The sequence below is a fragment of the Periplaneta americana genome, chromosome 12 (assembly GCF_040183065.1).
Source record: "Periplaneta americana isolate PAMFEO1 chromosome 12, P.americana_PAMFEO1_priV1, whole genome shotgun sequence".
Classification (NCBI taxonomy): Eukaryota; Metazoa; Arthropoda; class Insecta; order Blattodea; family Blattidae; genus Periplaneta; species Periplaneta americana.
The window spans coordinates 83777942-83803772 of NC_091128.1; the positions used below are offsets into that span (position 1 = coordinate 83777942).

The 25831-nt window shown below is 35.3% G+C and overlaps 2 protein-coding genes across 3 annotated transcripts in view; one reads left to right on the forward strand and one right to left on the reverse strand.

Moving 5' to 3' along the window:
* Positions 1 to 10612: 10612 nt before the first annotated feature.
* LOC138710053 (charged multivesicular body protein 1b-like) lies at positions 10613 to 12650 on the reverse strand. Its single transcript, XM_069840702.1, has one exon. The coding sequence runs from the start codon at positions 12429 to 12431 to the stop codon at positions 11841 to 11843; it is 591 nt and encodes a 196-aa protein (XP_069696803.1). The 5' UTR covers positions 12432 to 12650; the 3' UTR covers positions 10613 to 11840.
* Positions 12651 to 18465: 5815 nt separating this feature from the next.
* Positions 18466 to 25831, forward strand: part of raw — a 454717-nt gene continuing 447351 nt past the window's right edge. Inside the window, exon 1 of one of the 2 annotated variants that reach the window (XM_069841669.1) lies at positions 18466 to 18615. Coding sequence is in view for 1 of the 2 variants with exons in the window: in XM_069841665.1 (XP_069697766.1) it covers positions 18574 to 18615 (42 nt within the window). In the remaining variant the exon portion in view is untranslated. The remainder of the gene's footprint in view (positions 18616 to 25831) is intronic. The other variant, XM_069841665.1, reaches the window with a different exon arrangement.

Sequence of the window (25831 nt, forward strand, 5' to 3'; positions counted from 1 at the left end):
AATAGGTGAAAATAAACGTTACCGAGTGGTAATATTCGATGATGTCAAACTCAGAGAAGAAATTCACTTTAATAACTCTTCCCTTAGAGTGGACCGATTTGTTGATTTCAGAGATCTCACGAGTAATGTCCAAAAGAGACAAAACTAGCAAATCATGCATTAGTATTTATGTTTATGCAATTTATGCAAGATTGGATCCAACCAATTGCTATTTACACTGACAAAATCGCCATTCCAGGAGATATTCTCGCTAAAATTCTTAATACAAGTGCTTCTAAAATTAGAAGCATTTGGGGCAACAGTAGTTGGTTTCATTTGTGATGGCAGTCAAATAAATAAAAAGTCCCGGAAATCTTTAGAAATTAATGGGAAAAAAAATATCGAGCACAATGCTATATTCCTAATCCATTCGACATAGAAAGGAAGAGGTGGGTATTCTCAATGTTGTGCACATACTCAAATGCATAAGAAATTATTTCCGTGGTAAAGTCGAACTCTCTTACAAGGAGAAAAATATCAATTTCAGTTTTTATAGGAAAATTTTTAAGGAAGACGTATCTGGATGTGCGAGTCTTAGGGTTTGTCCCAAGTTGACAACAGCACATGTAGGTCTCTCGTCCTTTAAGAGAATGGATGCCAGACTCATGTTCCAGTTCTTCAGTGACAGTTGTCAAAGGCCTCAAATTTTATCGTGAAATAGGGTAATCGGGTTTCGAAGAAATTACAAGGCATTTAAACTATTCCTGCCAAGTCTCTGTATAAAGACCCTTCTGACCACATAGTTCTTATTAATTTTCTTCAATGTCTCAGAACCACAACCAATACATTTTCTTCTGGTATAACAAAGAAGTCTTTAATAGTAACCTTATTGCATATCTTAGAAATGAGCAAATGACTCTGGTACAAAAGATACAAATACTCATATGTCTTTAACAGAGAAACTCAGCCAAGACCCCTTAGAACGTCACTACAGAATTTTGCGTTCACTCACTTCAGATGACATTTCTTCGATGATAGATTTCCTCCATATGCATTTACTACAATGTATTTATGTCCCTGCAAAGAGGCCCTTAACATTGCAAAAAACTTGAATCGAAAAGTGATCATTTACTTACGTTGTTTGTAAACCAAATGGTAAACGTTAGCGCGAACTACAGAATTACGCAACAAGTATGGTATGTAAGTCCTCAAAGTACACACGCCCTATCTGTTGGCACTAGTTCAGGATATCCCTATTTAGTACAACTACATCTAATTTTTTGTTGTTGTTTAATCAACTGTCCGAAGACAGGTCTGAACCTCACAAGTGATACCAAGAAGGCACCACTTATGAGGCAACTAGGCCAGGAGATAATGGGGTAGGATGGCCAGTTCCTTTCCCCTTCCATTGCATACATCTCCAACTGGGTGGCCAGTTCCTTTCCCCTTCCATTGCATACATCACCAACTAACTATATATTACACTAGTCAAACTTCAGATGCATACAAAATACAATCTTATTCAAAATAAAGATAATTTAAAGAAAATTAGAACTATCTGAAAATAGATTTATCTTTCCCGAAATTGGATCTCCCTCCCCCTCCCCCCCGTAATTAATTTTACATCTTCCGAATTTTATACCTATTACTATTTCCGAAACTGAAATTACTTTCTCCAAAATTATATACACTTTTTCCGGATATAATTGAACATTTTCCGAAATTAGGTTGAACAGGTATCAATAGCCTTGTAGTTGATACACCACTATAATCTATTAAAGAATATTCTCCCTCAAAATCTGTCAGTCTAGCACGTGTAAGTTTGAAGTGTGAGAATATATTGTTTCAAAATCTGAACCACAATATAAGAATACTTCCATCCTTTACATCACACCAGTACTTAGGAATAGACACATTTTATTTCCAAGATTACTATACCGATACTTAAAAATTACATTAAACAATAAATTTAAGCTTTTTTTTAATTTTGCATTGGCATGAAAGCAGGTAATTTTATTTAATTAGCCTGTGCTGAATTTGGCTGAATTCAGTTATGAAATCCAAAATTCCCTATCACATGGTGTGTGGATAAGCTTCGGGGCTTCTATCGTGTTGTCTTAGTGTTGGTGGCTGACGTTTCGACCATTGTGTTGTGGTCATCTTCAGAGCGGTTGTTGGATAAGGAAATAGTCTGCGAGCTCGTATATATATAGTAGTCTCTACATATACAGTTGTCAAAAAAAAAAAAAAAGTGGCCGAACTCGTGAACAACGAATATTTTCTAAATACACTTCGGGGTCACGGCGATGTTACACGATGCATGTGCTCGTAGAAGCAGTTCCGGAACTATGTAAGTTTCCCGTATCTGCGTCGCGTAGACCAGCGGTAGAGTGCCTGCTTAATGATTCGAAGGTTGTGGGTTCAAGCCTTTTTCAAATTTTAATTTTATTTTTTAATCGATCTTTAGTGATATAAATTATATTAAAATTATCATTTATATTCTGTCATCATCCTTTATCGATATAAAGTTATTTATATTTTGTTATCGTTCTTTTAGAGATATATAAATAATATTCGAGTTTTTTTTTTTTTTGTATCCTGTTATCGTTCTTTAGAGATATAAATAATATTCAAGCCATCATTTGTATTCTGTTATAATTCTTTAACGATATGAATAATTTTCACGTTTTTTATATTCTGTTGTCGTTCTTTAATGGTATAAATAATATTCAAGTTATAATTTATATTCTGTGCTCGTTCTTTAGCATTTCAGTATTCAAGTTATTTATATTCTGTTATTATTCTTTCGCAATATAAATAATCTATATTTTATGTAATTATTATAATACAAATAACCATTTTTCTTGTAAAATAGGTTATTTTATTTAAATAATTAAATATATATTATATAATATCTTATATTAATTAAACAAACCGATATTTATCATTTATACTCTGTGATACTGTATAAAATTATTCAAGTTATATTGTTATCGTTCTTTAGTGACATAAAGAACATTCGAGTTATAATTTATATTCAGTTATCGTTCTTTAGCGATATAAATATCATAAAGTTAATATTAGGTTTTGAACAATATAGTTGCATAATACTGATGTTAGTTTTTTCTTTTTATATTATTACATTATACTATCTTGAACCACAATAAAATGAAAAGGAGTGACGAGGAATTGAACCTGAGACGTTTACATCTAAATTCCGACATTCTTCCACTGAGCTACGAGAGCACAAGTGTGGAAACATATGCGGAAAAATTGGCCCAATTCCCCTCCAAGATTATCTGATGATTTGTAGAAGCTAGTCCAGGATGCAGGGGACAAAGGCTAATTGGGATTTCCCAGTCTCTGATCGGGTCAAACATCCTGATACAACTAATATTTAACCCTTGTGGTGAATTTTGGTGAAGTCTGGAGGGCTTAATTAGTCAAATCTACTCTTCTAATCTCCACGCCTGGCCCCCCTGGGACCTAATAAAATGCGAGAGACAGTGGTGTGCGGAAAGCAACAGGAAGTTACCGCATTTATCCTTCCTAAGAAAAACTGCAAACATGAGCAAAGGAAGCTTTTAATAGAAAAAGGAGCATCTTCTGCAGACCTCTGGAAAAAGAACTAAGGAAGAGACTAGTGAAGTGCTTTGTGTGAAGTGTAGCATTGTATGGGGAAGAAACATGGACATTACGACGAAATGAAGAGAAATGAATAGAAGCATTTGAAATGTGGATGTGGAGAAGAATGGAGCATGTGAAGTGGACAGACAGAATAAGAAATGAAGTTGTGTTGGAAAAAGTGGGTGAAGAAGGAATGATGCTGAAACTGATTAGAAAGAGAAAAAGGAATTGGTTGGGTCACTGATTGAGAAGAAACTGCCTACTGGAGGATGCACTGGAAGGGATGGTGAATGGGAGAGGAATTCCAGACAGAAGAAAATATCAGATGATAGACGACATTAAGATATGTGGATCATATGCGGAGACTAAGAGGAAGGAAGAAAATAAGAAAGATTGAAGAATGCTGGGTTTGCAATGAAAGACCTGCTCATGGAAAGAACACTTATGTATGTATTATGTTCAGAATGCCTGGAATGTCGTGTCTAAGAATAGTCGCTATTTGCAAAGACTAGTTGATTCCATGCCCACTCGACTGCAAGGTGTGATCAAGAGAAGGGAAAGATAGACTAAATATTGAATCGTGGCTTTTTTTGTTTTTTGAACGCTTAATTGTTTGATTGTCCTAAGGCAGACACCAGTAAGTTTGTTTTGTTTATGCCACGAAAGATATTTTTGTTGAGAATAAAATCTTTTATCTTCCCATTTGCAGCCACAATGTCATAATGATAAAGTTAAGGCATAATACATTAATGAACCTGATGTTAATTACTAAAATAATCGTAAAAGAGAAAGGTGCAATTATGTATATTTTGTCTCTCTCGCTTAAAAATAAAACAAAAAATAACAAAAAGAACTAGGTTGTATTCGAACGCAGGACCTCACGAATACCAGGCTGGAACGCTACCATTACACCATCAAGTAACACACAGAATACTCTAATTATAACTGTAGATATCAGGCAACGTGGTCAAACAACATGTAACATTGCCTGTCTCTGAATTGTAGCAAAGATATCTGATGGGAACTTTGTTTCTGGAGAGCAGCCACTTTTTCTTTTGACAACTGTACGTGGCGCCCCCCCCCCCTTCATCCGGACATCGGGCACGGTATCAAGGTCACTCTTTCGGACCTTATGAGGGCCAGTATTTAATATGAATACTCCCCTTCATACAAGTGGCGTATACTGGTTAAAGGGTTTGGGCTACCACTGACCCTATTATTACACAAAATATATTTTAAAATCCCTATAATAAAATTCCTTACATATTTATGTGAATTCCAGACGTCTTGATTGGGACGAAAATACGTTGATGACTTCGTCATTGAAATTACAGTTGGGCCACTTGCAAAGTTTCTGTAGAAATGACTTTTCAATGGATATTAGTGCCAAGCCGGATAAACGTTCTTGTGTATGAGTTGGTCTACAGTAGGATTTTATTCTCTTCAACGCAGAAAATGTTCTTTCTACCAATGCTGACGTAGCTGGTATTGTCAGAATTAATGTTGCCAATTTAAGGACTTCAGGAATAACTTGGTTCAGCTGGTTTTCATATATGACAGATAATATTTCATGGATAGGTTTGTTCGAAAAATCAAAGACTTCTGCTGAATATATTACACTTAATTCATTTTTCAAACGTACTTGATCAAAGTGACTGTTATAGGACTGAAATAATTTGTTTAGTGCCTCATTCGGGAAGTTTTCTCTATAAGCAGAACATTTTTGAGAATCTAGAAGATGTGTGAACTGAAGCTTTCCATAATCAGAAAATCTGTCAGTAATTTCCATGTGCATACGATCTAGTATGCTGTAGTACAGCTGCCTGTATTTCAATTCATCATCTCCTTTTCTTCGCTTTAATGGTGGTTCCATTGTATTGGGTGAAGAATTTTCATTTTCCATATTACTCCATATGGACGGAAACCCACTACGTCTGAACTCGGATATAGTATTTTTTTTAACTTTGATACCTCTTGCAAGTAGTATGCTATGTCTTGACTTTTTGTCTGAAGAATATTGTAGAGCACATCTGTATGTGCGAACACTCTAGCATAGACTTCAAGAAGAAATATATTCTGAAACTGTGCGAAAAAATTCAAATATCCTTGAGCCTGCACAATTACAGCATCATCCCAGTTTTCTTCAGAGTCATTACAAATGATATTTTTAAAGAAAGCAGTCCGTTTTTCTCTGTATTCGTTTACTGTATTTACAAGCCAAGATGTAAAATTCAATCTAGTTGGTGCTACTTTTGGGAGTTTCTTGTTCATAAATTTCTTGAGATTTCTGATCTTTTAGGAGATGATGAGAAAAATGCAGCTAAACCCGTCAGTGTTTTGAAAAAAATGCGGCATTCTGGAATGGATGAAGTAGTTTGTTGCAAAACTAAATTGAGAACATGGCTGTAACAATAGACAAATAGTGCTTGAGGATACTTTTCTTGAACTTTTGTTTTTAAGCCATTAATATTTCCCGCCATAACTAAAGCACCATCGTATGTCTGTGCAATTAACTTATTGCCGACATTGTATTCTGCTGTAACACCTTCCACATGCTGAAACAAAGTAGCAGCAGTTTTGTCCGAACTTACATTTGTGAATCCTATAAACCGTTCTTGAACATTGGCAGTATTGTCGACGTATCTTAAAACAGTGGACATTGACTCTGATTAGAGCAGTAACTTGTTTCATCAACAACAATGGCCACAAAAGGTTTTATGTTTTTTATCATAACCCCACTTATAGCAAATATTAAGTCATTCTGAATTGCGGGAGAATTACCACGAAATACTGTTGAACTCTCAAGATGATTGGCCAGTAAATGGTCAAATTCACTTAAGGAACTTAAATATTCAATATAATTTCCTATATTGTCTGATTCCACACTCTCGTTATGACCCTGAAAAGCCAATTCTTGTTTTCCTAGAAAGCAGACTGCATTAATAAGACGCAGTAAAATCTCCCGATTTTTTTTTCACAAGAGCATTGTGTTGGTTGATGTGTAGAGCTTTTTGCTTATCTAGCTGTAAATCAATTCTTGTCTTCCCAAAGTTCATGCTACTACAAATATGAGCTTTTGATTTGTCATATTCTAGGACTGCCGTTCGAAGGGAGTTCATATTAGAAAACCCCTCTTTTGATCACACATTAGTTTCGCAGCTAAATAACAAACATGGCCAGCAAAATAGTTTAGACAGTTTAGAAGTACCACACAACCAATTCCACTTACCATATGATGTTGAAGTGAAATGGCATGTGTACTCACGCTGTTTTTCTTTTATGTCCATGGACAAATTTAACTCAGGAGTTGGTCTTTCCATTTTCACAATTTCAACTTTCTCGTTGTTATGTACGACGGTTAAAAGGCACTTTTAATAAACCTTCTATTACACAGTCATTTTCAACACAAACCTCTCCAGAAACTTGTTCTGCCATATTTTTCACAATATCACTTAATTGGGAAATTGAAAACTTAATAATTCACAATTATTATAACTCTTAGACACTCGAACAAATCACAGATTTAAAATAATGCACTGCAAGAACACAATCACATTCAATTGCTAGTGTACTAAGCGTATTGTGGCTTCGCGCCTGCGAAGAAACCGATTATGAGAGCGGCAACTCGCCCGCCTACAGTGCACGATGGAAACAGAAGGGAGTGGGGGGGACGGGCAGTTGTGCGAAGGACAGCGTGAGCGAAACGGTCACAGGCTACCTCACGTAGCAAGCGGTTTTTCCAGCGATGCCGCCTTGACAACTTGTTTCTTTTCGAGAGCAGAGAGAGCATGTAAATCTAACAATTACTTTAATTTTAATTACTATGGTAAAACTAATGATACAAATTTATTACATTATGTTATATTATAAACTTTTTCTTTCGTAATTTCCTTGGGCTACCGCTGGTAGCCCCGGTAGTCCGCAAAATACGCCCCTGCTTCATACAGACCTCAACCGGACTGGACAACGAAGGAGCAATTATATGCCAGAAGGAGAACCTACGACCTATCACTGCAAGTACTCCCCCCATCGAGACTACTATATATATACGAGCTCGCAGACTATTTCCTTATCCAACAACTGCTCTAAAGATGACCACAACACAGCGGTCGAAATGTCAGCCACCAACACCAAGACAACGCGGTAAAAGCCCCAAAGCTTATCCACACACCATGTACACCAGCCGCGGAAGCCTACGCGAACACTTCCCTATCACATACCTATTTTTCGGGAAATTTATTTTTAAATTTGTCACAAAAATACGTGGAATAGGCATAATTAAAATATTATCGTACCAGTAACTATTTATGATACGAAACTTAATAAAAGTCAACATTATTATAAAATAAGTATGCAGAATTAAAAAATTGCCGTTAGAATGACCTATAAAGAAAAAGTTCATGGTTTTACCATTAAAAAAATGTTTGATTTTACTTACATAAAAAAATTCTAGTAGATTTCCATTTGTAGCTTACATCAGAAACAGCTTTAATTAGCAGCCAACAATAGTCGGCTAACATACTAGGTGTTCACTTTCTTCTGTATCATTTTCCCATGATAGCAATATCCTGGTGAAAACATTCACCATATTCATCACTCATGTTGGGAGGAATGGAAGTTCAAGTGGGAATTTAGGAAATGTTTTTTCAATGACATATGATATCCTAAAGTTTGATATTTACTTTAACATGCCCTCAATCATTTCTCTGTAATTTTCAGTCCTTATATTTCCCAGAAAAATACTGCACACAGTTTTGAATCCCATCCATGTTGCTTTCTCATTGTTCAACAGCATTTCTTCAAACAGTCTGTCTTGCATTATTTCACGGATTTATGGTCCAACAAAAATACCTTCTTTTAATTTAGCTTGAACTAATGTTGGTAAATTTTCTTTCAAGTACTGGAAACTGCTACCCTCTCTGTTTAAAGCATTTACAAAGCTTTTCACTAAGTCTAACTTAATATGAAGCAGTTGTAGCAAAATTTTGACCTTCTTAACTAATGGTTCATATTTAACACTCATTTCCCCTGGTAGCAAAGCATACTTTACAGTCCATTCTCTTACTTCGTAAGGTTTCTGCTTAGCACAACCATTCCCTCTCTTACTTCGTAAGTCTTCTGCTTAGCATGACTGTTCCAGTCGCAGAGAAAGCAGCATAATTTGGTGGAACCACACTGCATTCCAGTAGTGACCTTATAAATCAATAAATACCGGTATCACATTTTTACATAAACAATCACTATAATGCTATCATCTGAACACAATTATTAAACTAAACACGCAATGTAAAGGAACAAGTTCTATAATTGATTTACGAAATGCACAGAGTGCCAAACAACTGTACCTCATAAACGCGAAAATATTACCAATTGAAACTGTGTTATTATTCAAATCTAGCTTTCAGGTAGTAGCTCCCTGTAAAGCAGGTTTGAATAATTTCAAAGAAAAATTGTTTTGGGGCCGGGTATCGATCCTGGGACCCTTTGCTTATTGCGCGAACGCTCTACTGACTGAGCTACTCCAGGAACTATACACGACACCATCACAATCTTTCCTTTATAGCCACACAACTGAAATGAGCTGACAAGATGCCAGAACTCAACTATGAGTGCACACAAATGCTGTGTGACTTAAATTGTGGCTTTCTGTTAACGTACCTCCAGTAACGAATGTAATGCAAATCTGGCTTTCAGGTAGTAGCTCCCTGTAAAGCAGGTTTGAATAATTTCAAGGAAAAATTGTTCCGGGACCAGTTATCGATCCCGGGACCCTTCGCTTAGCGCGCGAATGCTCTACCGACTGAGCTACCTCAGGAACTATATACGACACCATCACAATCTTTCCTTTATATTCACAAAACTCAAATGAGCTGTTATTATTGCCACTATATACTCCCAAATGCCCCAAAAGCAGGCAGAGCCGGATTTAGGTATAGTGCCACCCCTAGGCAGTGCTAAAATTTGCCGTCTCCCCCCCCCCCCAACTCCCACAAACAATTTATGAGCAGGTATTATATACAGGTGATGTTTAGTTTAAATTACTTTTAAATGAAATGTTACAATTCAGAAAAAATTAATTACTGGAATCAAAATACATACATTTTACTTGTGAATTATAAAGATTTCCTTCGCACTTCCTTCACAGATAGGGTGACCAGACGTCCTCTTTTCTCCAGACGTGCCCTCCTTTTAGGCCTTTGTCTGGGGTCCAGGCGGATTTTAAAAAATGCGAGAAATGTCCTCCTTTTCGTAACTTGTATGCCTGATACTATGAAAAGGTCTGATTTGACGTCTTTTTCAAATAATTTGCCTCAGGTGGCAGCAACATCGACAGAATATATGCTTTGCCAACCATCATAACTCTCTTTGTTATGGTTGCTCACAGGTAGCTAATAAATCGAGAGATGGAGGTGCGAATGTAGATCCATTTCTGCATTCTCGCCTAGCAGTCTGCCCATTCTACTTTGCGTGTAGTTAGTTAATTATTTTGTAATAAAATAAATATTAACATACTTTTAAGTAGGACTTAAGCCTAAATCTGTTCATTCATTCATTTATGTTATTCCATATGTTGTAATAATATATATATATATATATATATATTTTGACGCAATTTAAAGTATATTATTGGCTTAAGTCTAAATCTAAGTAAATATTTTGTCCTGTTTTTTTCGAATAATGTCCTCCTTTTTTAAGCTTTGTGTCCTCGTTTTTATCAATGTGAATCTGGCCACCCTATTCACAGAGAAAGTATTGTTGATGTCATCAAAATCGATCTGATGAAGCACATTAGACTCAATGCAAAGAAACATTATTCAAACTTATTCATTGTTGAAATAAAATTGATTTGTGAAAGCCAGACTGTGTTTATTTTTAAGCATTGGTTTTGTTGGTACAATTTATTATTACGAGTATTTCTTACTTCGATAAGAAGTATAAAGTAAATTGAAAAATAATCTCCAACTCTTTGCAGAATAAACCTTTCATTATCAAATTACATAGTGCACATGCTGGAAAGTGATTAAATAGTATTGTTGACGATGTATACAGTGACGCAGATAAAAGTAGCCATGTAAGTATAGACTATGTACAGAAGTGAAGTGCTGAAAAGGGCTCACCTTTCATAAAAGATGTTAAGTGGCTCCCTGCAGCATCAAACACAGCTGTGCACGTCTAATCATATTCAGATACACTTGCACAGATCTTGTAGCACGCTACTTTTTAACCAAACCATTTATTGCTCTCTTTGCCGGATGTCCTCTTTCTGGAGACTTGTCCTGAAAATTTCGCGGGTTTCCTTAATCGAACTGTTCTCACATATGTTTCCACAATTTCCACTCTTTCTTGTATCGAGCAAGATATTTTGCAGAATGCGAACAGACATGTGTAATTCGACTGATGATTGATGAAATACTGACAAGAAGAGTGCCAACAATTTATTATTGCATAAAATTGTTCATTGTTGTAGCTGTTTACTCATTTCATTATGATATGATATGGTAGAATGTGATAATGGAATTTCAAGCAGTCAAAATATCGCATTTACATTCAAAGGGGAGGAGAGCTACTTTTATTTGTGCCACCCAGTATATTGGAAATGTAACTGAGAGTTGTGGTTACTATTCACAGCGATAAATAAGAAATACACATCCAATTTTGATTTTCAACAACCCATTCTTGTTTATACAAGTAGTTAAATTTAAGCAGTTTCATAGTATAAGAACATGATACCAGTATTAAAATATAATTATGCAGCTGCACACTTTCCTTTTACTCTCCCCAAGACTGCGACAATGTGACTCCTGACTTCCACAAGGTGTTCAAGAACAAACGTCAGAAAAGATTTACCAACAAGTGTTTTTAAAACAAATTTCACTGTAAAATGAAAATGGAAAAAGGAAGAGAGAGAGAAAAAATGCCGCCCTCCCTGGAAATTGCTGCCCTAGGCAACTGCCTAGGATACCTATGCCTAAATCTGGCACGGAAAGCAGGTATGGAATAGATATGATGTTTGGAACATCTATCTGCAACATGTGCAATATACATGGTTCACCGTGCCGAGAACAAACTTGCTTGTAATCAATTTTCTCCAAAATTTTAGGTGATATCGGGAAATGGTTTTCACTTCTGAAATTAGGGCATAAAGGTACATCAAAATAATGTATTTTTTTTCAAGTGCAAATTTCATTGTTGTACATTGTTATAAGGAAAATCAGTGCAGATTGCATGTTAATTTAATTTGTGTTTCGGAGTGCCATCAGCCGTTTTGCGAGTTCGTCTGTTACAGAAGTTGGTGCAGTGGATCCAATTGTGTCAGTTTGTTCGCTGGGTAATTGTAGCCTCAATTCCAAACCGGCTTCTTCAGCAATTTGTGACATCAAGCTGTTTACTTGTTCTTCTGGCACCATTGTACTAGTAGCCTGAGACGTGAAACTGTCAACAACTGCAGTTTGCACATCCATTTCTTCAAACTGCTTCTCAAATTTGTCCATCAGCACTGTTATCTTTTCAATGTTCATAGATCTCAAAGCCATATCCATAGCTTTAGAAACACCTTGCATTGATGATGTCACACTTCTCATTGTAACAGCATGCTGCACTTTGCTTGCAACTCCATCTAGACGTGAGCTCATCTTTAAAAAATTCAGAGACTGATTCCTTTGCCTGATTGCGTTTTCAGCATGAATCCTTGCCCCATCTATGTTACCTTGTCGTAAACTTCTCTTACATTTTTCCTTTTCTAATTTCTCTTCTTTGTCGCATCTTCGTGCATTCCGTGACATTTCTTTCGATGCGAATTTGAGGTTGAACAAATGTTTTTCCATGTTACTGAAGAATTTATATACATTTTATGACTCACCAAACTGTTCTGGAGATTTTAAAGCACTACATTTCTCGTATGTATAATGTTATAAATACAAGTTCATAGTGTACATGTTGAACACAGAATATAACCATTCTTTTTCGTAAGGTGGGCAATATTCCTTTACATTAAATTTAGTTTGCCATGCAATGTGAAGCTTTCCATGTGATTGGTACCAGTAGTTTAGACATAATGCAAAATATTGTGTCCAGTTTTACGTAACATTTGCATACTATTGGATGAAAACATGATAATCACCATAGCCTACATTATCATCATTGTTATTCTGGACCCTTGTGGCCAACCACAGTTCAGCAGCAAACGAAAATTATTATTCAATTTATTAATAGAATTCAATCTAAAATGCAATGGTTTGAATAAGATTTATTTGGTGCTACGAAGGTCACGAAAATGTTGTAATTCAGCAAATTCTCAGGAAGTGCTGATATCTTTTGTGTTCCCACACACAGAAGAAAACAAATAATAGCATTAATTAATATTCCAGATCATTGATGTTTCAATTGTTTTTTCAAGTTCTTATTTTTCTTTAGTTTTTGAATGAACATAGTCATAGGAGGCCTTCTTATAAGTTATATTTCGGGAATACTGGCTAAGTGCTTCACAAATATATTCATTTTTTTGTTTAAATATTGTGTTCGTGTTCATGTATGAGTGTTAGGAAAGTGAATTTTTGTGATACAGGATTATAATAATTGTGAAGACATCAAATTTGTGTCTGTTTCATCAGTTGTTGATTCTGCCTGGTTACCATCCATTCTTTAGAAATACTTATACACCATTGGAAAATTATTATTTATTATTACTGATTCTAAATCAATATTATCAACTCATTTTACACAATTAATGTGTATGAAGTCATCATTCCTGACTTATTTACTATAGTTAGTAGTTTGTATATGAATAATATATTTTATTTATTTATTTACCAGAGCTTTCTCAAATTAGAGGCTGCCATTAGACAAAGCATACAAAACAAAAAAAAAAGAACAAATAGATGATGAAAGATAACAGAGTAAAGAAAATGACAAACAAGTAAACAAACAAACAATGACAGTTCACAGAATAAGAAAAGTTACAAACAAGTAAAGAAGCAGTTAAAGCTAATAAGAAAAATAAAAATGATAATGGTGCGTCAGTTTTTTCAGTACACTGAATTAGAGTCCATACAGGTGATTCCATAAGAGTTTGACTGACTCTTTAATTATGAGGAGGGCCAGTTCGTTTAGAAAAGATTTGTGCAGCCCTAGAGTCTTACAGAATTGAGAAGAGAAGTTAGGTACCGTTCCTCTTGCTCCAAACACTGATATCGTGAAGTTGGTATTTATCTTTATAATACGGGATGATTGGAATGTAGATTGCTCGTTTCTCCTCGTGTACGTCTTCATGCTGTCCTTTATATGTTTCAGACTTTATAATTTTGTGATTCCATGTCCTCTAATGAAAATATAAAATATGTAGTTGCTGCTGAATGCCCTGTGTGTCAGAAGATATCTAAATCTATGCAGGTGTGAATATACATTTAGGAAAGACGCATCCTGAATATCACAGGAGTAAAGTAGTTAAACATTATTCTTCAATCAGCTCCCAGCAGATAATACTAAATTCTCCATCGACTTCCAGTCAACCAGATCAAAATAATACTACTACAAATACTCCTCTTATTCAAAACGCAACAGTTACAAATCAGCATTCGAATCCTGATTCTGTATCAGATCATACACTTCTTGAGTCTATTGGAAACCTGCCTAATGACGAAACCTTTTGAGAGAACTCGTCTACTAATTCTGAAAGTGATTAGAATTTATAAAACAGTTATATTACCTGTTGTTCTTTATGGTTGTGAAACTTGGACTCTCACTCTGAGAGAGGAACGTAGGTTAAGGGTGTTTGAGAATAAGGTGCTTAGGAAAATATTTGGGGCTAAGCGGGATGATGTTACAGGAGAATGGAGAAAGTTACACAACGCAGAACTGCACGCATTGTATTCTTCACCTGACATAATCAGGAACATTAAATCCAGACGTTTGAGATGGGCAAGGCATGTAGCACGTATGGGCGAATCCAGAAATGCATATAGAGTGTTAGTTGGGAGACCGGAGGGAAAAAGACCTTTGGGGAGACCGAGACGTAGATGGAAGGATAATATTAAAATGGATTTGAGGGAGGTGGGATATGATGATAGAGACTGGATTAATCTTGCACAGGATAGGGACCAATGGCGGGCTTATGTGAGGGCGGCAATGAACCTTCGGGTTCCTTAAAAGCCATTTGTAAGTAAGTAAGATTAGCAATCAAATCCTATGTCTGAGTGGGAAAAATAATTATTAAAATAAAGTCCAAAGGGAATATTGAAGGTTTTGAAACACTGTCACAGGATGTTTTTGACTTTATTGCAAATTAAATTTATGATCTGCCTGGACTGCAACATCCTGCTGTTAAATATTACAAAGCTTGCAGAGTTGGTAAGAGCATAAGCAAGCATAATTACAAATTATCGGCAAACCTACATAGAAACTCCAAACGGCAAAGAGCTTTGAATAAACAGAAGTATGAATATGAACTCACTCAGTACAACTTTTACAATCAGAGACGTAAAATACCTAGCTCGACAAATTTGGAATAATTTAAATAAAAAGGAAATTTGTAAAATCCCTTTAAATATAATAACTGAATATTTTGAAGATGTATTTGGTACAGCAAACGACAGCTCTCCTCTTCATTGTGATGTAAATAGTGAAAATGTTTCAGAAGACATAATAGTGAGTGTAGAAAATATTCATAAAGCTTTATACAGCATTAAAGCTGACACATCTCCAGGTCCGGATAAAATAACTGTTTGTGTCTTAAGACATTTAAAAACTGAGAGGTTTCTATTATTATTGGTGAATACTATTCTCCATTTTAACTATGTTCCTAAATCACTGAGGTTAGCACGAACAATTTTAATACACAAAGGAGGAGATGTTAATGACATCAAGGAGTGGAGACCTATTTCAATCTTTTCAGTAATAGAAGAATTATTGAACGAGTTTTTGATTCAAAACTTCGCTCTTACATTATCCTAAATACTCGACAAAGAGGATTTGTAAACTTGCCAGGAACACACATTAACACTTCTCTAGTTAATTGATATCTTAAATCTGCTAAATTGAAAAAAAGAAGAATTGCTACATTGTATTTTTGGATGTTTCCAAAGCTTTTGATTCGATTGGACATGAACACATTTTACGGCCCTTAAGAAATCAAATATTTCAAAAAATTTATATTTCATAATTGAATCATTTTTAATAGACAACACACTACAAGTAGAAACAAATTTATTTAAAAGTAAACCAATCACAGAAAAGCATTGTGTTCTACAAGGTTCTCCATTGTCACCTATATTAAATTTGGCATTAGATTATGTACTAGAAAATCTGACAGATTATGACATCAGTAAGCAGTACAGTTATGCTGTTAACACTGACCTACCCTGCGTAAGTGCATTTGCATTTGCAGATGATTTGGCTTTAATCGGAAAAGACGAGAGATCAGCAGCTGAGCTTATCAATCTGGCAGAAAAGAAGCTAGCACAAAGAGGCCTTGAAATTAATCCCAACAAAAGTAAATGTATTATGATTAAAAAAGGAAAATTATTGCCAGGATAACTTACAACATTACGTGGGTCTGTTATTCAAAGTTTGAAGAACAAGTCAGAAAGCATTGAATACCTGAGTGTTGACTTTAATGACGAAATAAAGTTAGATAAAAAGAAAATTATAACTAATTTTTTACGTGATCTCAATACTCTCATCTGATGCATACTGATAAAACCAGACCAAAAAATGAAAATAATTAACGAATAGATATGGCCAGGTCTTGTTTGTCTTTTGCAATGTGCTTCACTCAGCCAACTTCCTGAAAATTTTTTGAAAAATATTGATAAAATTATCAGAAGTGTAATCAAGGAAATATAGTCTCACCCAGATGACACTCTGAATGCCATGCTGTATGCATCGAACAATGTAAGAGGTCTTGGAATTCTGAGAGCTGAATGGGAAGCCAGTATTCAACACTATAACATCTGTAGGCGACTGGCACAGGTGAATGATGCACATCTATATCACATGAGAACTCTAGAAGAGGAGAAGAAAACATCTCTCACGTGCCTGAAGATTGATCCAAACAACGTCACTCCTCAAACTAGCAGGAAAACATCGCGAAGAAATTGAAAATTGAGTTGAAATTTTATTTGATAACCAGACAGATTTAATCACGATAATCTTTGTGAACCTTTTGAACTATGAAGTCAAGTTTTCGTTTTGATCAGTTTGTTGCTGTTAGTTTTTGGCTTATTCCGTCAAAATTGAAGCAGTTATAAATTCTTATTAGTAGTTTTGAGAATTTATTGTTCATTGTTTAAGGACTTTGTATTATTATTTATGACGTTTTCTATTGATTTAATGTTGATTTCGTAGAGGAAACAATTTTGTGTTCTGTAGCCTGGTTCTTAAAAAAGTGTTTTCTGTGCTGCTCTGTTTACTATGTTGTATATTATTGATAGTTTTCAAAGCCAGTTAAATTTTAGTAGCTTTGATCAAATAGGCACAATATAAGAAGTGTTCTTTTTTCGAAAGCTCTGATGATTCAAAAACTAAATATGCAATTGCTCTGCTGTGGCTGAATGGTCAGACCTTCAGACTGTCACGCAGGCGGCCTGGCTTCGATTCCAGGTCGGGTTTAGGATTTTTTCATTAAAAAAGTCCTTAGTGTCACTTGTGGCAGACAAGGTAGTGGGGGTTCTCCCGTTTTTCCCCAAATTAGGCATTTACATTATTCTGTCACCATTTCTCCATTTCGTTATCATTCTGTAGCATTTCTCGAATGCCGGCTGGCGACACATGGAGAGTGCTGGCCTAGGGATGAGTGGGTTGCCTGCTCAAAACCTGGGCACACAGAGAACCTTAGTGTGGTCAGCCGGTGTGGGTTTGGAATTGCGTCACCAGAGGATCAGCGCAATAGATCTTAACAGGTCGTAGTGCTGGGCCATAGTATCCCCCTCCGTTAAATTCAATTCAAAATATACAATTGAAGAAAAAAAGTGGAGTGGAATGTACCGGTACTATGTAATGTGTATTTCTGAAAATAAACCGTGATTTTTAATATTTTGATTCTCATTACGACCTTTACTACTTACTCTACAATTTCAATAACTGCTTTTAGCAAAGTAGGTAGTTCTTAAATACGGTATGTTTCTTTTTGTCGTGAATATTACAGTGCCACATTTTGAGGCATTATTAGGCCCTAATTTATATTTTGGTTCCAATTCTTCACTCACTTCCTTATGTTTGTAGATCATTTTGAAGTCTCGTATACGATTGTTTTATGCTCATATCAGTAGTTTTTTTTGGTGCGGTTAGCATTACTTCACAAAATAATGTGCAATGTATTACACTGGCGCTCATTATCATCGTCCTATTATGATAACACAGACGATGATAAGCATAAACAATTTATTTATTCATGTGTGTTGTGATCAGGCCTAGCTGGCTTGTGCTATTTTTCCTCTTGCTTCTCAATATAATAAAATAAATATACTGTACATCACACAATAGTATTATTGTAAAGAAGACTGCAAAATTGTCAGATCCATCGAAGTCTGAGGTCAAGGTTTTGAAACTAAAAAGTCCTGGGTCACACCGGTAGTTTCGCTTGTGTTGCCCTTGACACGAATTTAACACTGTCAGGTACTGTACCTGGGGTCAGGGGAAATAATAATGAGAATGACTGTTAGCACTATGCAATCTTATCAATGATTATACATTATAAGTGAAGCCATAAGTATGAAAAGTAATATACCTTACTATGTTTCACTGTCATACATTTCTTTTTTTTTGAATTGTATAAATGTTATTGATACTGCATTTGTTTTCGGTTTCAAATTTAGTTGCAGTAAATCAGTTTGGTAGCACTGGTTCTGGAACTAAATTTCATGCGAGTAACAGTGGAACATCACGTAAACATGAATGTAATTTGTTGTGTGACATGTGTGGGCATAGGTGTTTTTTACTTTAAATATACATATTAAATAATTGTATGTAAAGATGACTTATTCTACATCAAATTTTCACCGTTGGAGACACATGGTAAGCTAATTTTATGGTATGTCCTTGTTCCAGAACGAAATAAATATAATTTACATTTCTAGTACAGGCAATTTTTATACTGGCATATTTTTTGAATGCAGTACCTAGTATGCTACAAATGAGCCCGTTATATAATACTACTGATGTAAATAATAGAACAGTAATTTTATTAGCTCTGACGGCTTTCATTTTTCAATTCCTTAAACGTCGAAAATGGACTAAATACACATTTAAATTTGTCAATGAGTGGAAGATTTCGTAAAAAGTAAATCGGGTGAATCGTTTATACCATATTACACTAATGACAAGTAAAACATACAAATGTTATAATACTAAATATATTCTAAGAACTAATATTGTTCATCGATTAAGGTTAGAGTTGTCTAAAAGTATCTAGGCTATAATTGGAAATATTTTAGACGTGTGTTCAGGATTTCGGACTGCCTTCCCTCTTCCTTTTTATTAATAATCATTCTTTGTGTATGCAGTGTTTGGAAGAAATTAGTTGTGTTTGTTACTCTTATTTATTGCATATTTTATTTAGCAACTTTGGGAGTAACTTAAGTAGAAAGGTATAATTATTTCTTTGTTATCGCTGGCAAATATTACGGATAGGTCTATTTTAATAGGCGCGTCTTTTTATTATATTTATTACTATAGATTTTCTTTTCAATAATGAGTAAGGCAATTGTGTAGTTGCTCTCATGTGAAACTTTGCCAATGGTTAACCTAATTATAGATTTTCATTGAACAATTTCTTGGAAAAGTGAATTTGTATTTATATTACCTACCTATGTATTAGCTTATGCTTAAAAATCGTAAATATATCCATTGCAGGATTTTCTCCAGAGGATCAAAAGATAGGCCCATTGTTACTAGACCTTAAAATTTATCTGATTTCATAAAAATCTGCAGAGTCTATGTTAATTATGTAACCCTGAAGTACGAACGTACCGGTAATTTTATTAGTTTTGTTCATTGTTATTGGAATTATTATGCTGATAAAGTTTAACCCTATTGTAAAGTAACCCATAAATTTAACTTAATATTGCCGAATTCTTAACAGTAAACGATCTTAAACATTTTCCCTGAATAATTTCGATACCATGCAGATATCATAGCCACAGATAGGCCTACCAGTACATTTTTTATGTTGTTTACTAACATAAGCTCTTGGACATGGTGTATCTTACAGTTAAATAGGCCTACAGTGAAAAATGAATTACAATCCAATAGGCCCCCCTGCGCTTAGTTTTTTAATTCATTTTTTTGTGACCCATTGTTGGGTTTTTTGTAGGAAGTCTCAAATATTTCAGAACTTACTTACTTACTTACTGGCTTTTAAGGAACCCGTAGGTTCATTGCCGCCCTCACATAAGCCCGCCATTGGTCCCTATCCTGTGCAAGATTAATCCAGTCTCTACCATCATATCTTACCTCCCTCAAATCCATTTTAATATTATCTTCCCATCTACGTCTCGTCCTCCCCAAAGGTCTTTTTCCCTTAACTTTCTAATTCTTAGAAAAGCCTATCCAAGCTCAGTGCCTGCTCTCTTAGTACTCATAAGAGATCACATCGGTACAGAGTAACGATTTGTTTCATTACCTGGACCCATTTCCTGCACAAAGGATCTTTTATTGCTTGCAGATGTCTATTCAGGGTATTATGATCTATTAAGAAATACCAGGTTATGCTCCAGATTCGATGTCTGCTGAAAGACTGAAGTTTATCTTTGCTAAAGTATTGACAACATAATTATTTTTAAATCTCGAGTGATAAGAGATTCAAGTAAGTCTTACTGGTTTCTGGGTAGAAATCTTTTTCAACAACACCAGCATTCACACACCTGTTTTGACGCTTGTCTTTAACAGCGTAGCTATATGTATATTCCTATCTGACATTGGCACACCCTGAATTTCATTCTAAAATTGCAAAGATTTCAGTGGGAGAGAGTGTTACATATGTCTCCAGAGAAGAAAACATAGTCTCATTACAGAAGTTTGCTGTTAATTCTGGTCGCAATATGTCCCTTCATTCCGAACCTGCCTGTTATACTAGGTGGATTCATTTATGACATGAGTCATCCGGTCGTTTATATATTCTTATCTAGACGTAAAAGCTCATATTTAATTGAAATCATTGAGAAGGTCTGATTTCATGGTATACATATATGGTTTCCAGGATGAACACTACTGATAAGAAAGTTAAAAACAAAGAAACTCGGAAACCAATGAATTTATCTAAATGCAGTTTGCTGCAGGAGGCAAAGAAAGTCACCAAGTTTTTATAGTGACAACACTGTAATGAAATTTCGTTCCTCATGATTTCCACTAGATGTTCAGTCCTTAAGTTTCATGTTATTCCAGTCATTGTTGCTGATATTTCCGCGTTGATATGTTCATTTGTTTAGTCTTTCGAGCCATAGGGGTGCACATGTAAAGATTTATTGATCACCATAAAGAATTGGTGAGTACCTCTGTATTTTGCAGCAAACTGCATTTGAAAAAAAATTAGTTGGTTGTTGAGTTATAATACTTTATCAGTAATGTTCGTCCCTAAACATTGTGTATTTATGAAGTTAGATTTCATGGGAGATACACAGTAACCCTATCTCGCTCTAAATCACCTTTTCCAATAGAAAGAGGCTAGTCGATGTTCGTAAAGCACCAATAGGTATTGCACATTTAGGCTATAGCTCCTGCTGCTCTTAATAGGTAAAGCCATTGGGTTTTTACTATCTTCATTCTGATGTAGTTTGAGAATGACTGGTCATCAAGACTATTAAAGCAAAGGTTACTGAAGGCCTGGTGATGCCAGAGCTGTGCCCTATTTCACCAAAGTACAATTTACAAGTTACAGGCATACAAGTGTACAAGTTATTAGAAAGCAACAAAAATTCTGTTTTACTAAAGTACATGTAAACGCTTGTAATTGTGAGTGAATTTGTACAAGATTACACGCGTTATTTCTACAATTTATTACAAAGGCCTTTCTTGAATTTAGTACAAGTTTATACAGTATACTTGTTGGATGTCATTATAGTTCTGCCCACCTTCGGAGGTACCGTAGGTTAATTTATGTACAAGTGATTTTAGACTGAATATTTTTTACGATGTAACATGTTTGGTAGTTTTTCCGATGGAGAAGAAAATCGTAAATGTGTTCGTTCATCTGCGAGGAACATTTAAAGCGCGAACAAAGTGTTTATTTTCAGAATGTGTTCGAGTTCAATGAGAGATTTAGAATGACTTCAGTTAAACTTGAAATATTATTAAACGAACATGGACACAAACTGTATCATCCTACAAACAGAAGTCAATCATTATCACTAAGATTACAATAAGTGCTGCACTTGATTAGTTTGGCACTAGGGGACAACATCATTGCGTATGGTAGATTTACTGGCATGTAAAAGAACTCCTGTGGGACAAAATTCCGGCACACCGGCGACGCTGATATAAGCTCTGCAGTTGCAAGCGTCGTTAAATAAACCATAATTTCATTTCATAGCGTATGTGAGATGTTTGAGATTTCCAACCTTAAGCCTACAACATCGTGAAATGAATATGTATGAATTATGTATACAAATCTCTTATTATGCCTCGTACCTAAGCTAGGAAAATTAGAAAATTAATATGTTTACAACAGGGATAATATTAATTGCACTGGTCCGTATAATAAACATACTGTACATCATATGACCAACAAATATACGGCATTTATTTAATTGATGATTAAATAGTGATGCACAAGCTATTTTAATTTGGAATTTATGGTAAGGAGTTTACGAAAATGTTACGAATCGACGAGTCTCATCGTAAATGATGATAAAAGCGAATATTTGGCAGTAAACTCAAATGGAAAGCCCAATTTGGTTTTGGACAAAAAAATAGAGATGAATTAGGTTAATCTAAGTATTCGGGAACTACGCAAATTTGCAAATATGAAATATGGAATAGAACAAAGCAAAATGATTATTTCCTGTTGGCCTTTAAGTGTGCTTAAATGCTACAGTCTCATATTAGTAGATTTACTGCGGGACAAACTTCCGGTACACTGGCGACGCTGATATAACCTCGGCAGTGCGAGCGTCGTTAAATAAACCATAATTTAAAATTTTATTTCCTGTTCGGACTCGATATGGCGGGACAAAAATATTTGGAAAGATACCAAGAGGAAGTACTCTGAAGAAGTATTAGTATTAGTCAGCTAGTTTTAACTTTTGGATATGAGATTTGGAATTTAAAGACATATTTTATAAAAATATCAATGTCAGTGGACATTGACTAAGAAACGCCAGAATTTTACGATTGCTGCATATTATAAATCGTGAATTCCTGAGAAGAATGAACTCTTAACACAGGTTTTCTCAAAGTGTGCCCAGGGCTCCGCGAGACGTGAACAAGGGTTCCGCGAGCTGTTATAGGAAATAATGGAGAAAGAAAGCAAGAAGACCAAATTGATAATTCGAAAAATATCCGGTACAATAACTGCACAAAATTAGTGCAGAGGATTTCTGCGCCATCTCTTGAAATCACGGAAAATCGAGAAGTGTTGAAGTATACCAGCAAATGGTGCTAGTGCTCTGATTAGTGTTTCACTGTCAAATGGACGATGTCTGTCGCAGGATTGACAATTCAGCCGTGATTGACATTTATTCCGCTGTATATATGTTTATAACACAGGAGTTTAACTAGCTACTTTCTATATTAGGTTAGCTACTAAATTTACTGTAGGCCTACATGGTTTGCTATTGCCGATATAGTATTTTTCAATCATTATGACTCACAAGATTTAATTGAGGTACACATTGGCAAAACTGGTCACTCTGCTCTTTCAGTGTAGTCCGTGAATTGTTGTTGCTTATTCATTTTACGTGCTTGGTTTTATAAGTGTGCTTGAATAAGGGGAGCTAAAGAAGAATCCCCCGTCGACTTCAGATGATTCTGAACATTCGTCTTGCCTTTTTGCAAAAATTCGACATGCAAGCTGCATCTCATTCGCTGGATGTGAGCTCAGTAAAAGATTTTGTAAATATCTACGAAATGTCAGATGGTTTGCCCGTGGAAAGGTATTCATTCGAACTGTTCGAAGTGAGTGTTTTCTTTGCAGACCAACAGTTTGATTTGCAAAATTGTATGAATGACAAGTGTTGGATCTTCAGGCTTGCTCAACTTACAGATATTTTTACCAAAATAAATTAAACTACCCTGATACTACAAGGAAAAAGTAGCGCTATATTCTCAGTTAATGACAAGATATTGGCAATTAAGAGAAAATCCATGTTTTAGACTGTGTTCGCAACCGTGTTGTAGATTAGTTGGGACCTGATCGATTATTGCCAGATGAGCTGTATGGTGAGATAATTTAACTTCTTGTTTTGCTCGAGTCTCTCACAACATTTTCCGGAGGAACTACGGGGTTCTTAGGTGCGAAAGCGTGACAAGTTTCCTGGGCAACTTTGCAACTTCAGAGAAGCCTGGTAATCTGACGACGCAACAATATGAAACCCTTATTAGTATCATTTCTGATACTACTCTGCAGACAGATTTCCAGAAAAAAAAAAAAAAAAACATTTGTAGAGTTTTGGTGCATTGTTACGGAAATGTTCCCTGAATTATCTGCGAAGACTATTTCTGTTCTTCTTTCATTTGTCAGCACCTATATTGTGTGAAGAGGGGATTTTCGATATATTCTACGACGAAGACGACAAAGTAATGCCATCAACTGCATGCTGAATCCGAGATGAGACTTCAACTATCGTCGATTCAGCCAAATATAAAGCAAGTACGGTGTAGAAAACAGTATCATTCAACGCATTAAAAGAAAAATACTGAAATTTATGGTATAAGAAAGAAACATGGTGCTCAGTGTCGTTCTCTGTAAACTCGTTCACATTACAAATAAATATTTTAATGTAATTTGTCGGTACCATAATTATTATTATTATTATTATTATTATTATTATTATTATAATCATCATCATAATCGTCATCATCGTCATCATCATCATCATCATCATTGCTTACATTTCGTTGTTTTTCACCAAGGTGTTGGTTTTGCCAATTGTACTGATTCATAACAATTCATGGTAAATATATTTTTGAAAGGAAAATGTGAATGGGCTGCGTGAGAATTGCTGTCACTGACAAGGACTCCGTGACTGAAAAAGTTTGAGAACTTCTGTCTTAACATATGCCATCCTTCAGAGAACTGATGATAAACGACTCCGATGATTTGGCCACCTGTTACGAATGGAAAAGACAAGATAGCCAAAGCAACTACCTTTATGGAAACCAACGGACATGAAGAGAAGGGGCAGGCTAAAATAACATAGCAAGAGGGTAGGCCTATCTTAGGAGAAATGAAAAACAGGAAACTCAGAATGAAGGACGCAACTAATAGGAGACTTTGGAGACTTGGCACAGGAAGGCATTATTAGTTGTAACTGTCACATATATGTGCCTACTGAAGGATGTACTAGAAGGAATGGTAAGTGGACGAAAAATTCGGGGCAGAAGAAGATATCAAATGATAGACAACATGAAGATACATGAATCATATGCGTAGGCTAGGAAGAAGGAAAAAAAGGAAAGATTAGAGAATACTGGGTTTGCAGTGAAAGGTCTGCCATTGGGTAGAACACTATGAATGAAGAGAAAAAGGTGGTGGAACTCTATGTAGAATATAAAGCGGACGAGGAGATGATTATTGTCCAATGCACGAGAATTTTGTCGTTTTAACCTTCTTTTCATCAAACTTCAAGACTTTCAAGGCCTAAGCAGAGTACAAAGAAAAATTAAGTTAAAGCATAATTTACTGACACATTTATCGGTTCCATAATGGTAAATCAACAAAAAGGTACTGGAACGCCGTTCCGGCGCATTCCACCAGAAAAAAGCACTGTATACAGGGTGGAAGTGAAATAACCCTGCAGATTTTCAGAGCGAATAGCTCATGTTGTAGGCCTATGTAAGAAGAAAATGTAATACTGTAGTGGTGGAAAGTTAATAGTTTTCTCAGTAAAAATGATTTTTTCCCCAAATGTTTAACATCCTTTTATTCGGTAACTATTAAAAGTATAATCGTGAATTTTGTCCATATCGATAGAAAATCTAATATAGAATCATTTATTCCTTTGGCGTATTTCAATAGCGTGAACGGTTTTCGTGTAAATTTATTTAAAACTACTCATTTCAAGCCACTGAACGATGC

What these genes read in the sequence shown, in the direction of transcription:
- LOC138710053 (XM_069840702.1), bottom strand. Translation starts at nt 12,431, where the DNA reads ATGGAAAAACATTTGTTCAACCTCAAATTCGCATCGAAAGAAATGTCA.